The sequence below is a fragment of the Tamandua tetradactyla genome, chromosome 6 (assembly GCF_023851605.1).
Source record: "Tamandua tetradactyla isolate mTamTet1 chromosome 6, mTamTet1.pri, whole genome shotgun sequence".
Classification (NCBI taxonomy): Eukaryota; Metazoa; Chordata; class Mammalia; order Pilosa; family Myrmecophagidae; genus Tamandua; species Tamandua tetradactyla.
Window position 1 is genome coordinate 110414568 of NC_135332.1, and position 17624 is coordinate 110432191.

Here is a 17624-nt window from a genome sequence, read left to right on the forward strand (position 1 = left end):
TTGGAAATCACATATTGGACAAAGGTTTGATTTCCTCTATGTACAAAGAAATCATACAACTCAACAATAAAAGAACAAACCACCCCAAATTATTAAATGGGCTAAAGACTTGAATAGGCATTTTTCTGAAGAGCAAATACAGATGGCTCAAAAGAGATGCTCATTTTCATTGGCTATAAGAGAAATGCAGATCAAGACTACAATGAGATACCACCTCACACCTATAAGAATGGCTGCTATTAAACAAGCAGGAAACTATAAATATTGGAGAGGATGTAGAGAAACTGGGACACTTTTGTACTGCTGGTGGGAACATATAATGGTGCAGCCACTACAGAAGACTATTATGTTTGGCGGTTCTTTAGGAAACTAAATACTGAGTTGCCCTATGACCCAGCAATAGCGCCACTTGGTATATACTCAGAAGAGCTGAAAGCAACAACACAAACAGACATTTGCACACTGAAGTTCATAGCAGCATTATTCACAATCACCAAAAAATGGAAACAAACCAAATGCCCATCAACAGATGAGTGGGTCAACAAAATGTGGTATATACATACGATGTAATATTATTCAGCAGTAAGACAAGATGATGTCCTGAAGCACATGACAAGATGGATTAGCCTTGAGGACATAATGCTGTCCTCGTTATGTGTGAAACTAGCCAGACACAAAAGGATAGATACTGTATGATCCCACTTTTATGACCAGCATAAAGGTGTAATCAGAGGCTTATAATACAGAATATAGAGGACTTAGAGATACATAGAAGCTACAGATGGGTGAACCATTAGCTAATGAGGTTGAACTCCAATGTAAGGGAATAGATAGGAGTAAAGGTGGTTCTCTAGTGGGTCTATAAGTAATATTACCATATTGAAGATGAACAAGATTGAAAGGGCCTTTATAGACCTACGTATCCCACTGATTAACACTAGAAATGTGAATTCGTTCTCACAACAATTACTTCAAAGATATGATTCTTGTATAAGAATATTTAAGTCCAGGGTCCAGGGGGAAAACTGCTATTGCATGTTATGAGCTATGTTCAAAAGGAAACCATCAGCCCTACCACAGCAACAGCAGAGGTAAATAGTGGGGGGAAAGACAAAGAGTTAAGAGGAGTTTTAGATTTTCTGTTGGGCGACAGTGTGTTTATTGGTTTTCTTTCTCTTGAGAACAATGAAATTATCTAAAATTGATGATGTTGATGGACTGTGGACTTTGGACCCTCTACATGATGCCTAATGAATGCAGGTGGCTGACGGAGAAGTAGATTAGTGAACAATGGTGTATACATATGAACGAAGGTTGTGCTGCTACAAAAAGGAACAAAGTCATGAGGCATGCAACAATGTGAATGAACATGTGGGATGTTTGATGAGACAAAATAAGCCAGAAACAAAAGAACAAGAATGGTATGGTCACCTTTAGAAAATTCTTATAAGAAGACAGAGGCCTAGATTGTAAGCTTTTAGAGCAGACTCATTAAGTCCGGAGTGGTGATTATTATTTCTGTATTTTGGAGACTATTTTATATATATAACCTGATATTTGGAGATAAGAATGAAGCCAAACGGGTTTGGGTTAAAGTAATTCAGAACATAGGGGTAAGGAAGAGAGTGTCTATATTTTAGAACCATAGATACTCTTTGAGACCAATGGAAGAAAGGTTTATTTGGTCTGGAACTGAAATTTTCTGTGTTGCATAATATAGTTCAATCTATCTGTATAGCTCATTTGAACAATTGAAACACAGGGAGCCCAGAATAAGAAAGAGGTCCTTTAATCCTGTATTGATTATTGTAATGCCTGGATACATCCTAGAGTATATTAAGCAGATAATCAAAAAGTATTGGCAAAGTCCTCTGAGGAATGGGAGAAAAATATAGAACTATTGAACCTTACCATCAAGGAATCCGCTGGTACTGTATCAAACTTTAGGGACACCCAAATCAGTAGGCCATGCCCTCGATCATGAGGCTTACTCTTGTTAAGCTTATATAGGTAGAAGAGAAGCTTAGACTACCTATAGGCATGCCTAAGAGTTACTTCTGGAGGACGTCTTTTGTTGCTCAGATGTGGCTTCACTCTCTCTGTAAGCCCAACTCTGCAAGTGAAATCACTGTCCTCCTACCATGTGGGACATGACATCCAGGGATGAATACAGATCTGGCACCGTGGTGTCAACAATTCCATCCTGACCAAAAGGGGGAAAAGAAGCGTAATTAATAAAGTATCAGTGGCAGAGAGAGTTCAAATAGAGTTGAGGGGTTACTCTGGCGGTTGCTCTTACGCGAACTTCAGTTAGAACTTCTGCCTATCATAACCTGCCAAACCCCCAACCAGGACCATTCCAGCCAATCCTGAAGAACACCTAGGGCAATATATAAGATTCCACAAGGGTTCCATGCACTAGAATAACTTTCCAGAAACCTACAACCTCCAGATAGTTCCCTGGTCCAGATAAGTCCTGAAACCTAGCCCAGGCTGTCCAGGACATCAGGTACTTCCATATCCCTACCCCATATTAGTGACAGACCTTTCCAATATGAGAAATTTAGAATTGCCATAACGCAAACACCCCTAAAGAGAGGTATGGAGAGATCAAAGGTGATGATGGAGTTATGCAGAGAAGATAGGATTTAACAAATGAATATGAATGCTGAATCATTAAATTGATATATCTCTTAGTGTCCAATATTTTAGAGCAGCTAGAAGTAAAAACCTAAAATTGTGAAATTGTAACCCATGTTAAACTCTGAAATATGTTCTACAATTAATTGTGGTGCTGTGCTTTGAAATTTATAGCTTTTTTGTGTATGTGTTATTTTTCACAAAAAAAAAAAGAAGGAAAAAAGTTGATTGTGATGATAAAAAAAGATTTAAGCCCTCTAGCCTCCTATATTCTGGAGCAGCTAGATGGAAAAATATGAGAGAATCATATGCTTGCCCATGACAAACTCTGGGATCTGTCCTGTAATTACTTGTTGAAGAGTACTTTGAAAACTATTGCTTTTTTATTTCTTTGCTTTGTATATATGTTATATTATACAAAAAAAAAAAAGTTAAAAAAAGATAATTCTGGGATACTTTTTCCAACTTTGTTAGTACCTTCAAGGACATTCATTCTTACATCCAGAAACATTTCTTAAATATATACTCTGTACAGAATACAAATCTCTGATGGGATACCAAAAGGTGTCCTATTGTACATTTGGGGAGTCTGTAATATCTATGATACAGAAGATCACAGGAAATAGGAGCTAATATGCCTGAAGCTTTAAGCCTAGAACTTTCCCCTAGAATCCAAAAATAAGTCCAGGGTACAGATAGCCAACTTACAAAGAAATGGAAATTCCATCAGAAATAAGAGCCATCTTTGTAAGTCATAGATGTATGCTGACAAGCTGGAGTGCCCTCCCTTCCCACCGTCTTACCTCCTCAACTAATTTCCATGTACCTTGTAACCCATTAAATTACATCTCTGCTATTCCTAGTCACTACTCAGGATATAAACTCTCAAATCACTTTCTTGAATGTGCTTATGCCAACCTAAACTTAAGCCATTCATTTCCCTCTTAAATTTTTTCACTTGCCCATGATTAACAAACTCTTTTTTATCCTCCATCTTTTTCATATTTCTTTAATATTCTCATTTTAATTAAGGCATGACTTTTCTCCTTAGGCTGCTGGAGGCTCTTTATTCATTTACACTTTATGAACCTCAGGATTGGAGAATGTTCTCACTTCCCCTGTTATATGTAGGATTTTCTTCTGTTGGGAGAATTTAGCACACATCATTGCAACTGCTAATCTGTCTTGTAGTAGGCTGTAGATTTTATGAAGGTGGAGCCTATGTCTTTTTTTTTTTTTTTTTTTTTACGTGGGCAGGCACCGGGAATCGAACCCGGGTCCTCTGGCATGGCAGGCAAGCGTCCTTGCCTGCTGAGCCACTGTGGCCCGCCCGAGCCTGTGTCTTTTTTATTGATTTATAGGGCCTAGCAAGTACTTGGTTCTCAATAAATAGTGTTGACTCCATTGATAAAGAGAAGCAAGAGAAGATTGAATTGACACCACAAAGCCAGATTTATAGATTCTGTAGAATTGATTCTCTATGCCAGTAGCTTTTGTTTTTCTTTCTATTATTTGGCTAATGGCTTTTGTACTCTTGTTTTATTTTTAGCAGTAGACCCCGTTTTTTTCCCAATGAAATCTTACGCAGGACTGTAATACATAGGCAAATAAAAATGGAGCTGCTTTGTTGGTGCTGCATGAAGTGTCTCAGTGGAACACAGGTTAAAAAATATTATTATAGACAGTGATCATAGGCAGTATGTGGGCTGTGGGGGCACTTGAGCAAGGTGGTGATGTGATGTGAAACCAACAGTGCATAGTGTAGAGTAGGCACAGCAAAGAGAGGAGACTGGAGAGACTGGAACAGTGGTGAAGGAAATCTTCCAGTAGTCCTGGCATCAGATCATGAAGGCCTGGGCTAGGGTGGAAATGGGGCTAAAAAAGAAAAAATGAAACATAGTCAAAAACTTTTTATAAGAAATATTGGCAATTCCTTAGATAAAGGGGATACATAGAGAAAAGAATCAGAGACAACAGAAATGTCAAGCCTAGGTGACTGAGAGAATTAATTAATTTGAAATGGCAGAAAGACCTCTAAGAGGAGCCACTCTGCATCTTAGTGATAATATGAAATTTGAATTCAGGTTGGAGCTGTGTAGAGCCCTTAGTTAAACCCTTGAGACTGAATCATCAGGGGTCAAAGGCAAAGAAATAAAAGATCTGCAACTTTGCTTCTTCATCGTTAAAGGCAAAATGTCATGCTCGATGTCCTGTGGTATTTCTTGTGTTTTATGTTATGAAGCATATTTCTTACATTTCATTTATCTTTGTTCCTCATATCTGTCAGTACAGGTGTATAGGTAAGATATGTAATAAATCCAGTTCCCAAGAACTAACTGTCTTTCAAGTGCAGTTTTAATGTAACCCTCATGTATGCTTTACTATCTAGTGAATGAAAAATGTCCTTGGAAGAGTTTTACAAGATACCTTTCTGAAATTTTTCAAGAAATCACTGTTGAATAAGAAAAAAGCCCCAAGTACATCTAGATCCAAGAGACCAGTTCTAATTTATATCTTCATTAATAGCCATACCATACATTTAAGAAAGGGAAATAAATCTACACAACTGGAAATAACCCACAGTTTGGGTGACAGACACTATTCATCAAAACTTTTGCTAAGTACAAATCAGTTTACTATACCAAAACTCATTATTAAATGGATATTGTTTATAGGTTTTTATCCAAACATCTTGTTATTAGGAGATACTTCCTCAATTCTCCTTGTATCTTCAACTTTATTAGAGTGTTATTTCTTAAGAATTAGGAATAGCCAATAATGATAATGTAAACAAAAATAATAATAGCTAGTAATTGTACCCTTACCATGTGCCAGACATTCTGTTATGCATGTACATGCATCATGTCATTTAACCCAATAACAGCATTTTGAGATATAAATACTGTTATTATTCCCATTTTACAAGTAAGAATTTAAGTCTTGAACAGGTTTAAGGTTAGCAGAGGCAAAATATTTGAATAAAATTTTCTGATTCCAAGAAACCTTTATGCTTAATGCTAAACTGCTTTGCATGAGCCTCAATTACCAACAGTCAAAACACTTTGAAGATGCTGGCAATTATTTGTTAGGAAATAATTGTCTATTTTTTCAAAACCAGTCTATTTTTCAAAGGCTTTTTTAGCAGCGTACTAAAACCAGACTTTTGGTGATCCTCAATTAAGCAGTTAATCGCCATTCCCCGTTTGTAAAGTGTTTCCATTAATTCTTGTTTTGTTTATTTTATTAGTATGATTTTTTGGTCATCAGTGGCTTAATGTTAATTTTTATTCATTGCCTAGTAGTAAATACATGACGGATTGGAAAAGCAAAGTGCCTTTCCAAATCTTGTAGCAAGTCTATTTAGAATTTAAAATATACAATTTTGTGGAATTTTCTTTGAGGAGTTCTATCTGCTTTTTAAAATTGTTTAATCATTTTATTTATTGATTAAAATATATATGTATGTGTAAGTATTTATTCTTCCTTGTATAACAAGAAACAGGAATTAAGAAATAGCATCTTAATCAGAATTCACTATTTTGGGCTGTTACTGCATTGAAGATAATTTACATACTCTACCATAAATATATCTGATATAATATGTTTCTGTCTCTCTTAACAGATTTTATTAAACAAAGAAGAGCAGGACTGAATGAATTCATTCAAAACTTAGTTAGGTATCCAGAGCTTTATAACCAGTAAGTAGTTTTTGTTGTGTTCTAAAGAGACCCTGAAAACCAAACTTAAGAATATTGAATAAGCTACTGAAAAAATTTTTATACATTCTGTAGAATACTATGTGCTATATATCTTTATAAAAGCTTCCTCAAGCATTTTTTTATCCTGGTATTCTTAATCTCCTCCTCTCTCCATCAACTTAAAGTTCTAGTTAATTTCTTCCTTCCTTTTGAGCTTGCGTTGGTTTTATAGATTAAACTTGAAAGAAATTTGCATATTACAGTAAAACATTTTGCAAATTATTTGACTTTATATGTAGCCATGTGTATTAGAGTTCTGTAGGGAAACAGAACCAACAGGAAAGAACTGTAGATATTATGAAATTTTATAAAAGTTGTCTCAAAAGACTGTAAGGATGTACAAGTCCTTAATTCCATAGAGCAGGCTGCAAGCTGGGAACTCTGGTAAAGTTTTCACATATGTGTTGCATTTATTATTTTGTTTATATGAAGTATTGTATTTCAAAAAGAAATAAAGAGGATAAAGTAAAATTAGAGTAAAATATATAATGGGAGTTTTTCAGAGCTCACCCATCTATTTGTAAGTGTAACAATTTCCTTATGAATTTCCTTCTTCATTTCCTAATGAAGAAGTCTTTTCATTATCACAACATTGAAGAATATATCTGAGCAGTTGTTCTAAAAACAATTACTATTTGTATAATTCTGTACAGTTTAACGAGGGGTTCTGCCATCTTGATCAGGTCCCCTGACTTGTCTTTGAGATGTACTAACTCTCTGAGCCTCAGTTTTGTTTTGTTTTTTAACTATAAAATGAGTTCATTGTTTTTTTTACTTTGTAGTATATAAAAATTAAATAAAGATGCCTACAGTTCTTGGAAGGTTTCAGGTGCCCAACAGGTTGGCTGACTGCTGTCATTCAGGCCATGGAGATAGTAAATACTAGAACTGGACCTCTTCAGGCCAAGGTCTCATGCCCAGAGCTATGGATTGCACGTGTGTGTGTGTGTGTGTGTGTGTGTGTGTGTGTATTTAACCTCAGTGTATAATGCCAAATAGTTTTCCAAAGGTTATTGTTCTAGTTTACACTTCCACCATCAGTGTATGTGAGTTCACATTGCTCCACATCTTCACCAACACTTAGTTTTGTTAGTGTTTACAATTTTAGCCAGTCTGGTGTGTGGGTAGTAGTATTTTGTTGCTTTAATTTGCATTCCACTAATTACTAATATATCTGAATGCTTTTCTTTACAATATATTTTTCACTTATCAAACTATCAGAAATGGTAATATAAACTCTTCAATACTAATCAAGGCTTGGGAGAGTCTTCAGGCTGTTCATATATTGCTAGGAAATTATAAATTGCTGCAGTCTCTTTGGAAATCATCTCAGCAAAATGTATTTAAAGCCTTAAAAGGTTCACACTTCCATCCAAACAGTTTTACTTTTAAAATCTGTCCTGAAAATCGTAAATGCAGTTCTAGTATTATGCACAAAGGTTGCCATTCCAGCATTATTTATAGTAGTGAAGTTGTACAGTAAAGTCAAAGGAATCAGTATATCCTAAAGTGGAGCAATCATTGAGTAACCTTTTGTATCTCTGTATTATGTACAACATCATACGTTTGTCAAAAGTCATTGTTTACAAAGAGTTTTTAACAAAATAGGGAAATGCTTATAACAATTTTTTAAGTGAAAAATGGTAAGGTAAAATATTTTAAATATAGCATGATCTTATTAATCATTCTGAGGAAAAACTGAAATAAAATATACCAGTATGTTAAATGTGGATGCCTTTGTATGGTAAGATCAATGATCCCCCACTATCCCCTCTTAAAAATTGTTTTTATTAAGATAAAATTCACATAACATAGAATTCACCATTTTAGCTATTTTGAAATATACAATTCAGTGGTTTTAGTATTTTCAAATGCTGTGCAACCATCATCTCTATGTAATTCCACAATACTTCATCACCCCAAAAAGAAACCTGTACCTCCCGATTTCCACCCCTACTCCCCACCCCATCCCATCCCCTGGCAACTATTCATCTATTTTCTGTCTGTATAGATTTGCCTATTTGGGGCATTTCATATAAATGGAATCTTATTTGGCCTTTGTTCATTTAGCATAATGTTTCTGAGGTTCCTCCATATCAGGATGTCATTCCTCTTTATGCAGAATAATATTCCATTTTATGGATATATATTGCATTTTACTTATTCATCAGTTGATAGACATTTGTATGTTTCCACGTTTTGTCTATTATAGATGCTGCTGCTGTGAACATTCCTGATAAGTCTTTAGGTGGACATGTTTTCAGTTCTGCTGGGTATATACCAATGAGTGGAATTGCTGGGTCATTTGAGAATTCTATGTTTAACTTTTTTGGGAACCACAAACTATTGTCCACAGCAGTTGCACTATGTTATATTCTCACTATTCTGTCCCCTTTTAAAAATACTTTCTAATCTTTCTGAATTTCTTACAATGAATGCGTATATTATTACAAACAGTTTTGGAGGGGATATCCCAGGTGTCGAGATTTAATCATTCTTTAGGATCATAATTAGTCCATTTTTTTTTACTTCCTCTTTGAACTTCATACTCATTTCTTCAACCATAGATTTTAATATGTTTGATATGTCCTTAGGTATTTTTGCTTCGAAAAATTTAGGATATTGCTTTGTGTTCTTGGCTATCTTATATATACTTATGTAAATGGCACTGTGCTATAAATCTCATTTTGTTGTCCCCCCCACCCCCCACCTCCACAGCAAAAACTGTTTTCCAGATCTGCCTAGGCTACTGAGTGTACCCCAGTCCATTGTTTCTGCCTGCTGGTTGGTGTTCTCTGTGGGCAGTGACCATTACTTACTTACCCATTTCCCTCATGATAGATGCTTGTTTTACTTCCAGTTCACTGCACTAGAAAATACTGCAATGAACATCCTTGTACGTGTCCTTCACTGGACCTTGCCCATGCATTTTCCTGGGATTTATCTTAAAACTGGACTTCTGTGTCCTGGGCACATGTGTACATAGTTACACCAAATATTGCCAGATTGCTTTCCAGAAAGTTGCTTCGTTCTACACTCTCACCAGCAATACATGAGGGTGTCTCTTTCTCCATATCCCTACCAACTTTTCTGTCATCTGTTTTTTTCTCATTTTCTAATTTTGCCAGTTAATGGATACAAATTGGAATCTCCTTTTAACTTGTATTTCTCTTATTAGTAAAGTTAGGCGTCTTCATAAATTTGTCTACCATTTGGGTTTCCTTTTCTATGAATTGCCTGTTCATTTCCTTCACGCATCTGTCTGTTGCATTCCCTAGCTTTTTGTTTTTATTATTTAGTCACTTATTTTATAATAATGAATTTTAATGGATTTTGTTGGCCTTCTTGCTGTAAATGCTAATGTAGATATTTTTATTTTATTTTCAATTTAAAAGGGAAAAAGCTGTAGATATACTTTCAAAGTCATAACAAAGTTAATTTTTACTTTTAGTCCAGATGTCAGAGCTTTCCTTCAAATGGACAGTCCAAAACATCAGTCAGATCCATCTGAAGATGAGGATGAAAGAAGTACTCAGAAGGTAGTAAAAGGGATCATATTTTTTACTAGAAAAAATACCATTCCCTGAAAATGAAATTAGTGACAACTTTAGGACTTTTTACTTAAAAATGAAATAATTTCATCCATAATAGATTTTCTACTCTACAGAATACACAAAACAAATATGTATACACCATTTCCTGATCACTATTTCCTATAAAATCTATGTGTACCTTTTATCATCAAAAGTGATACATGGGGAGTGGGCCACGGTGGCTCAGTGGCAGAGTTCTCGCCTGCCATGCTGGAGACCCGGGTTCGATTCCCAGTGCCTGCCCACGTGAAAAAAAAAACAGAATAAAACAAACAGAAAAAGTAATGCATGGGAGTGCACAGGTGGTTCAGTGGTAGAATGCTCACCTTCCATGTGGGAGACTAGGTTTGATTCCCAGACCATGCACCAGAAAAAAAAAGAAAAGTAATATGCATTAAAGAAAATTTTGATAATAGTAGTAAGAAGAAAAATATTACCCATATTACCATCACCCAGACCTCATGATTGTTAACGTTTCAAAGATTTTCTTTCCAATCTTTTATTAATATATAGGATTTTAAAAATTATTCAGTATATACAATTTTATACTTTCCCCTCTTCATTTTACATCTTAATCTTTGTCATTTCATCATAATTACCATATTCAAAACCATTGTTTTGAATTTTGGCCTGCAGAAAAGTCCTTCTCAACCTGAATTTTTACATACCTTTTCATCTCATTGCTAGGTTTTTATATAAGAGTACATGTGCCAAGTGGCATCAGTTAACTTCTACTTTTGTTGATATGTGTACATAATCAATATGTGTTCCTGATAGATAACAGGATATATATTTTTTTAAATGTATCAGGAGGTTCACGGTGGTTCAGTGGTATAATTCTTGCCTTCCATGTGGGAGACCCAGATTTGATTCCTGGACCATGCACACCCCCCCAAAAAAAATATGTATATATATAAAATAGATCAGGATGCCTTAATAGCAAATTAGTAAATATAATAAGCTTGTGAAGATATTTCAACATTTACCTTAGAAAATTATGTGGGAGAGGTAAATTATGGTGATTTAACTTGGATTATTATGTAGCAATTAAAATTATAATTATAAATGTTATATAAATATATCTTTATAATTGTGACTATTTTGAAATGTATACATGAAAATCAGAGGTGTTGAACTAGTGGGTTGGAGTTCATTTTTGTCTTTAAATTATCTTTTATTTTGTCATGGTTCTATTTTTGTGATTTAGAAGGTATTATGAGTTGTTAACACTACTGTCCTAGAGTTTAAACCTGGAAATGAGTCACCATAATTGGGTTCATAATTACCATTTTTCAGCCACTTACTTTGCATAGACTTAAAAAAAAAAAAAGATAAAAATTTTCATTTGGAAAATACGTTTATTTCTTTTTTGTGACTACTAGAAAGTAGTCATTTCCTTTCTCTAATGCCCCAAGACAATTCTCAGTTAAGAGAACAAATTTAACTTTTGCATCTGTGACATGGTTGCTCCTAGGACAAGGTAAAGGATATTTTCATTTTATTTCTGTGTAGTTGCTCAAAACAGAAACAACAAATTGGGAAACTATTTGTAACAAGTCATAAGGAATAAAATCTGTAAAGAGCACAGATTAATCAATTTTTTTTAATGATACTTAGAACCCAATAGATAAAAAAAAAAAGCTCATGAAGAAATACTCTTAGTAAACACAGTAAACAAATATGTGGGAAAATATTCAACTCTTATAAGAAATGAAAATTTAAATGAGACTCTTTTTTTTTTTCCTCTAGCAAAAAACATAAAATAAATAAAATACTGCAGAGCCATTATGGGTAATACAGTGGACACCCTTTGGCATATGTTATTATAATTTTATGCAACTCCTTTAGAAAGCAAGTGGCATTATGTATGAAATATGAAAAATATATCACAAAGGAATTGATGCAAAGAAAATAACCTTTGACATGGAAAAAATCAAAGATGTTCATTTTAGCATTATTTAGAATAATGAAAAATTAGAATCCACTTAAATTTTCATTAGATAGTGTTTGTCCCTATACATTATGCATTTCTTAAAGTATTTTTAAAGATGATATTTGTTTTTGACATTCTGTTGAGTGAAATCAGTATGTAAAATTTTATATGCGTATTCCCTCACTGCAGTTACAGTCAGTTTTTAAAAGATATGTAAAGACTATGGAATTACTGTAAAATATTTGCAAGTTATTGGTAAAGTTACAGATTTAAAAAAAATCCTTCCTTATATTTTCCATGAATTTCTAAAATGAGTGTATGCTATTCAAAAACTGCCTTAAAGAATTAAATCCTTGTGACCATGATTTTCCATGTTTTGCTTGCTAGTCATATAAGAAGATACAGTTTTCGGTCATTTAAGGAATGTCTTACATGGCTAAAAGAGATAGCTGGTTTTGAAGAAAGAACCAAACTAAGAGAGATTCCTATGTTCTTGCACCTGTTCTGCCGCTGCTTGCTTAGAGCTGAGTTATGTTTCTTTTTTTTCCCCAATCCCTAAAATCTGGAACTTAGACTAGGATCTCTTGCAGTTTTACTAAAGAATTTCTTCAAAAAAAGAGAAAAGGCCATACTTTGTTTTACAGTTGTAACTATTTATTTACTATCTTTAAGTGAGTAACTAAGTGAAGTTCAGAACAGGAAAATATCTTAAAGAACATCTAGACCTACTCCCTCATTTATAGAGAGAAAAATAGAGGCCAAGAGAAGTTGAAACACTTGATCTCAATTAGTGTTCATCCTGTTACTATAGTATTCCCCACCTTCAATTTACTGATTAGGTGCAGTCTTTAAAAAGTAGGGTAGAGTGAAAAATTGTCTAATTTTATATCCCAGTGATGTCCATTACTTGAGAAATTTGCTCCAGTGGGAAAATAATTGCCAAAAATGCTAAAAATCTCACTGTATATTAACATAATATAGGGAACAAGCTACCCTTGTTTTGTTTTTAACTTTTTTTTATTGTGAAATATACATATGTACAAAAAAAGCAATAAATTTCCAAGTACATTTTTTTTGGAGGGGGGAAGGTGTCCTCCAAGTACATTTTGACAAGTAGTTAGAATAGATTTTAAATGATAGGGTTACAGTTCCACCATTTTTTGTTTTTTTTTCTAGCTGCTCCAAGACACTGTACACCAACAGAAATATCAATAAATGATTCAGCAGTTATACTCATTTGTTAAATCCTATCTTCTCTGTTATGCTCCTCCTTCTCTGTAAATAACATATATACATAAAAGCATTTCAAAGTACAGTGCAAAAAATAATTGTGGAACAGATTTCAGAGTTTGTTATGGGTTACAATTCTACAATTTTAGGTTTTTATTTCTAGCTGCTCTAAGGTACTGGAGGCTAAAAGAAATATCGGTATAATGATTCAGCAGTCATTTGTTAAACCCAACCCTCTCTGTATAACTCTACCATCACTTTGATCTTTCTCCTACTCTTTGGGGGTATACTCTTGTGGTTTAATCCATGTTTATTTAATTCTCTTTCCTCATCTATATGAGAACAGTTTATTGACAGAAAGTTGATCTATTTCTCTGTACATTCATTAAAACAATAACTGTAAAGAAATTACAACTTAATTTTTCAGATTCTATAGAACACTATAATATTTAAACATGGGGCTGTTCCCGGGTTAAAGTAACACAGCATGAGAAATCTCATTTAATGAACTAGAGTCTATACAAATTTTTTTGTCTTGATGGACTGTTATCATTCCATATATTTCTGTCTCTGTGGAGTTGAAGCTGTTACATGAAGGTTTTTCATGTAAAGGTAGCAGTAGGAAATAAATTTGCTTTATTATATATAAGACTAGTGCTAGTGTTGTTTTCATAAGAACCGTTATTATGCTTATGAACTTTTGAAGGATAAGAATGTTGGTCCTTTATTTTTAACAATAGTTGGTATTCTGGAAATTGTAAGTTTCAAATGAATCTAAGTGGAAATATATATTACATGTTTTCAGTAAGAAACTGCTTAGATAAAATTTTCTTGGTCTGATTAACTTAAAGCTAGGTTTTTAAAGGCTTATTTCATAACTATATCCTGTATGAAGTATAAGTGTATAGGACTTATACAGAGACATCTATGACTGATTTAAGTATTTGAATGTTTAAAGAATTTCAAAGTGAATTCATGCAAAGTAGAATTCACTTATACTTAGCTTTTATAAAAAGTGCCTATTCTTACAGGTTTAATAGATTAATATTTTGGGATTATGAGTTAAATTTCTAGCTGATTATTTAGTGAGCTAAATCTTTTATAACTTTTTAGATTTCAGATTTAGCTATATCTTAAATCTTTTGTGAATAAAATTGCTTTATGGCATACAAGGTGAATAAAGGTTTGCTTCTAAGTTAATACTAGGGATGAAATTTCCTGTATTAACTGTTGGAAAGAAAAAAGCTTTAGAAAGAAGTTGTCCAACCCTAAAAAATCCTGAAAATTCAGCATTTAAAATCATCATCAAAAAACTTGAAAATCCAGCATTTAAAATCGATTAATTTCAATTTGAAGAACAGTCATTTTGAACTAGTTTTTAAATGTAGAAGTGATGGCTTTTTTTTTAAGCTTTAAAATATGAATTACCATCTATTTTAACACCCCACAATATTGAAATTCCTTTGTCCTTCCTCATGCAAAAACATTTTTTAATTTGTACATTTAGTCACTATCATTGTACACTCTAGGCATTCCTAGATTATACCATCTCAGTCTTTATCATCTAAATCATAGTTTTAATACCTACCTCTTCCAAGGCACTTTCCCCAGTTTGCTTCATTCATTCTCCAGCTTTGAGCTTGATTTCTGGCTGACATTTTCCTTAAAACATCTTTTGAAATTTATCATAATAAAATGATTGTGTTTATATGAATTATGTATGTTTCCAACTAAGACTGTAATTTATTAACAATTAGAACCTTTGCTTCTTTAACATGGTAATACATCAAATATCTCTGATACGGTTATCCGTATTTTATTATTTCAAAAACATTAATGGATTGATGACCTTTGAAGCTCCAGTAAGAATGTTAATGTTTTCTTTCACAGCTACACTCTACCTCACAGAACATCAACTTGGGACCATCTGGAAATCCTCAGTAGGTTTAATTTGTTTTAAACAAACCTTTAACTAAACTTTTGGAAGGTCTTTTTACTGAGTGTGCAGATATGCTAACTTAATAAATACAACTGTACTTAGGGTGAATATAGTACTGTCTTATGCTGGACTACTTTACTGCTCTATATTTCATTGCTTTAGTAGAGATGTGAGGAGGTTTAATTTACAAATTATTAACTGTGTTCTGCTGTTTCGCCATGGCACTTTTCTGGGGTTTTCGGTGGAAGATCAGGAGACTCATTCTCCCAAAGGCCCCCGAGTCCTGGGAGGTGTTCCGTGAGCAGCATCTGTGCAGGCCTGGTTAATGTGCTGCTGCAGCTCAGTGCTGTTGGTGCACCAGACTTGTTGGCCAGTGGGTCAGAAGGCCATTAGCATAGTAATGTGTTTAACCAGTCTCACCCACATTTCTATATTTATTTTATCACAGGGAAAAATGTATCTATAGCATTTGGTTGAACACAGTTTGAGAAAAGCCAAACAAGACCAGAGTTAGCAAATACAGACTTCATCTTGGGTGTCAATAACAGCAATTAATTAGAAGAGAATGCCTGCAACCCTGAATAGAAAGAGGGGTTCCCAAACTACTACTTGGCTCAGAGTGGAGGAGTGTTCTCGTTGATAAGTGGTGTCTGCCATGGTTTGGAGGAGGAGTATAGTGTTGCTAGTTCTTGAAGGCTTATTGAGCTAATCCTAGGATATTCTATTTTTTATCCAGGACACTGCGCCTCCCCTACCCTTTTACTGCACTTAGGGAGTGAGTACAGAGGCAGAACAAGTTGTCCAGGAACTGGGTCCTGGAATACTTCAACATCAACTAAGTTCAGGGAGGAACTAACTGGTAAAGGACAGTGAGAAAGAGTGGTTGGTAAGATAAGAGGAAAACTAGGAATATAGTGTCCTGGAGTCAGGGGAAGAAATTATTTCAAGGAGGAAGGAGTAACCATCTCTGTTAACGCTGCTGATAAGCCAAGTAAGATGAGGATGGAGAATTGACCACAGGGTTTAATAATGTTGAAGTCATTGTTGACTGCTGTGAGCAGTTTCACTGATGGGGGTAGGAGGAGTGGTTCAAAGCCTGATATGAAAGGGTATTAGGGAGAACTAAAGGAGAGGACAGCAGATATTGACATGGATGTAGATAGCATATTCGAGGAGTTTTGCTGCAAAGGAATGGGATGGTAACTGGAAGAGGAAGTCTGGTTTTGAAAAGGCTTTTCTATCATTTTTGGTATTGAGTTGGTCAGGCAGTAGAACAACGAAAGTGTGCTTTCAATTAGGGTCCATTGCCAGTAGTTAATGGGGCACCTTGGGTGTGGCCTCATTTAGCCTGTTTGCTGTGTTTGAGGAATTTACATGTTTTTTCACTGTTACTTGTGTTTAAGAAACTAGTTCAGGATCTCAGCACATCGTTAAAGAGCAAAATAGATAGTCCAAAGAACAGATTTTTGAAGAAGGAAAACATCTTAAGTTTAGTTAAGTGTTATCTCATTAATCTTTACCTGTTATTGTTTAACCTAACCCTGGTGTTACTCTCATGTCTGAATTGACTGTTTCTTTCAGTATATGAATTGAAGGAAATTTCATCTCTAAATGGAATCGTTCGCCTCTTCCTAGTACAACTTAAAAATTTAGACTAATTTTGAAGGAAAAAAGTTCTTCTGGCTGCTTGAGCTCAACTATCTGCTGCTGAGCACTTTTGCCTACATACAGCCAATGTTGTTTTTACCTGTATTACCATCGTAAGCATAAGCAGAGAGAGATTTTATCTTTACTGTTTATAAAATTGATTTAGATAGAAGCTACTTTGTGTTCAAAGGATATTATTGTCTTCTCCAAAGAGAATACTATTGCAGTCCCTCTTAGCAGAACTTATAAAGGTTAAATAAAGTTATGAAATGTTTTATCTAATCAGAAAGTAAATATCATTACTACTCATTATTACCTAGTTTACCAGTGGAAAAGCTTAGAGTCATCATGTTGAGTGTTTGGTATTCGGCACTTATTAAAGAGGTGCAAGGAAATGTTTAAAAGATAACTTAGGATTTCAGTGAGGCTAATTCTTGTCATTGTTAATTTATTTCAGTGCAAAACCAACAGACTTTGATTTCTTAAAAGTTATTGGAAAAGGAAGCTTTGGCAAGGTAAGAGTGTTTTTATTTTCTCGTTCAGTAAATAAGTTCTTACGGAATACATACGTGATAAATGTGAGGCCATAGGGCTTGTTATTATATAGAATGTAGAGTTAAGATACTTTCAGAGTATTAACAGAATAATTATGGAGTTAAGACATCTACTAAATCTGAGATAAAATTGTTGATTCAACAAATATTTCAAATGTTGGGCATCTACTATGTGTCACGCACTATACTGATCCCTGGGTAGAAAGTGTTCCACAAAACTGACCTAAGTATCACATATAACTGTGATACTTATAATCTGCTGGGGAGAATAGTCAATTAAAAATTTACAGTCCAGTAAGTATTTTAGAAGTAGTAATAGGGCTGTGAAGG

The 17624-nt window shown here is 34.3% G+C and overlaps 1 protein-coding gene across 14 annotated transcripts in view; it reads left to right on the forward strand.

Annotated features, from left to right (window-relative positions):
* Window positions 1-17624, forward strand: part of SGK3 (serum/glucocorticoid regulated kinase family member 3) — a 243790-nt gene that overhangs the window by 199089 nt on the left and 27077 nt on the right. For all 14 annotated transcript variants that reach the window (XM_077166923.1, XM_077166917.1, XM_077166919.1 and 11 more), the window contains 4 exons: window positions 6263-6338; window positions 9850-9937; window positions 15045-15094; window positions 17198-17255. In XM_077166923.1, the coding sequence (XP_077023038.1) occupies window positions 6263-6338; window positions 9850-9937; window positions 15045-15094; window positions 17198-17255 (272 nt within the window). The remainder of the gene's footprint in view (window positions 1-6262; window positions 6339-9849; window positions 9938-15044; window positions 15095-17197; window positions 17256-17624) is intronic.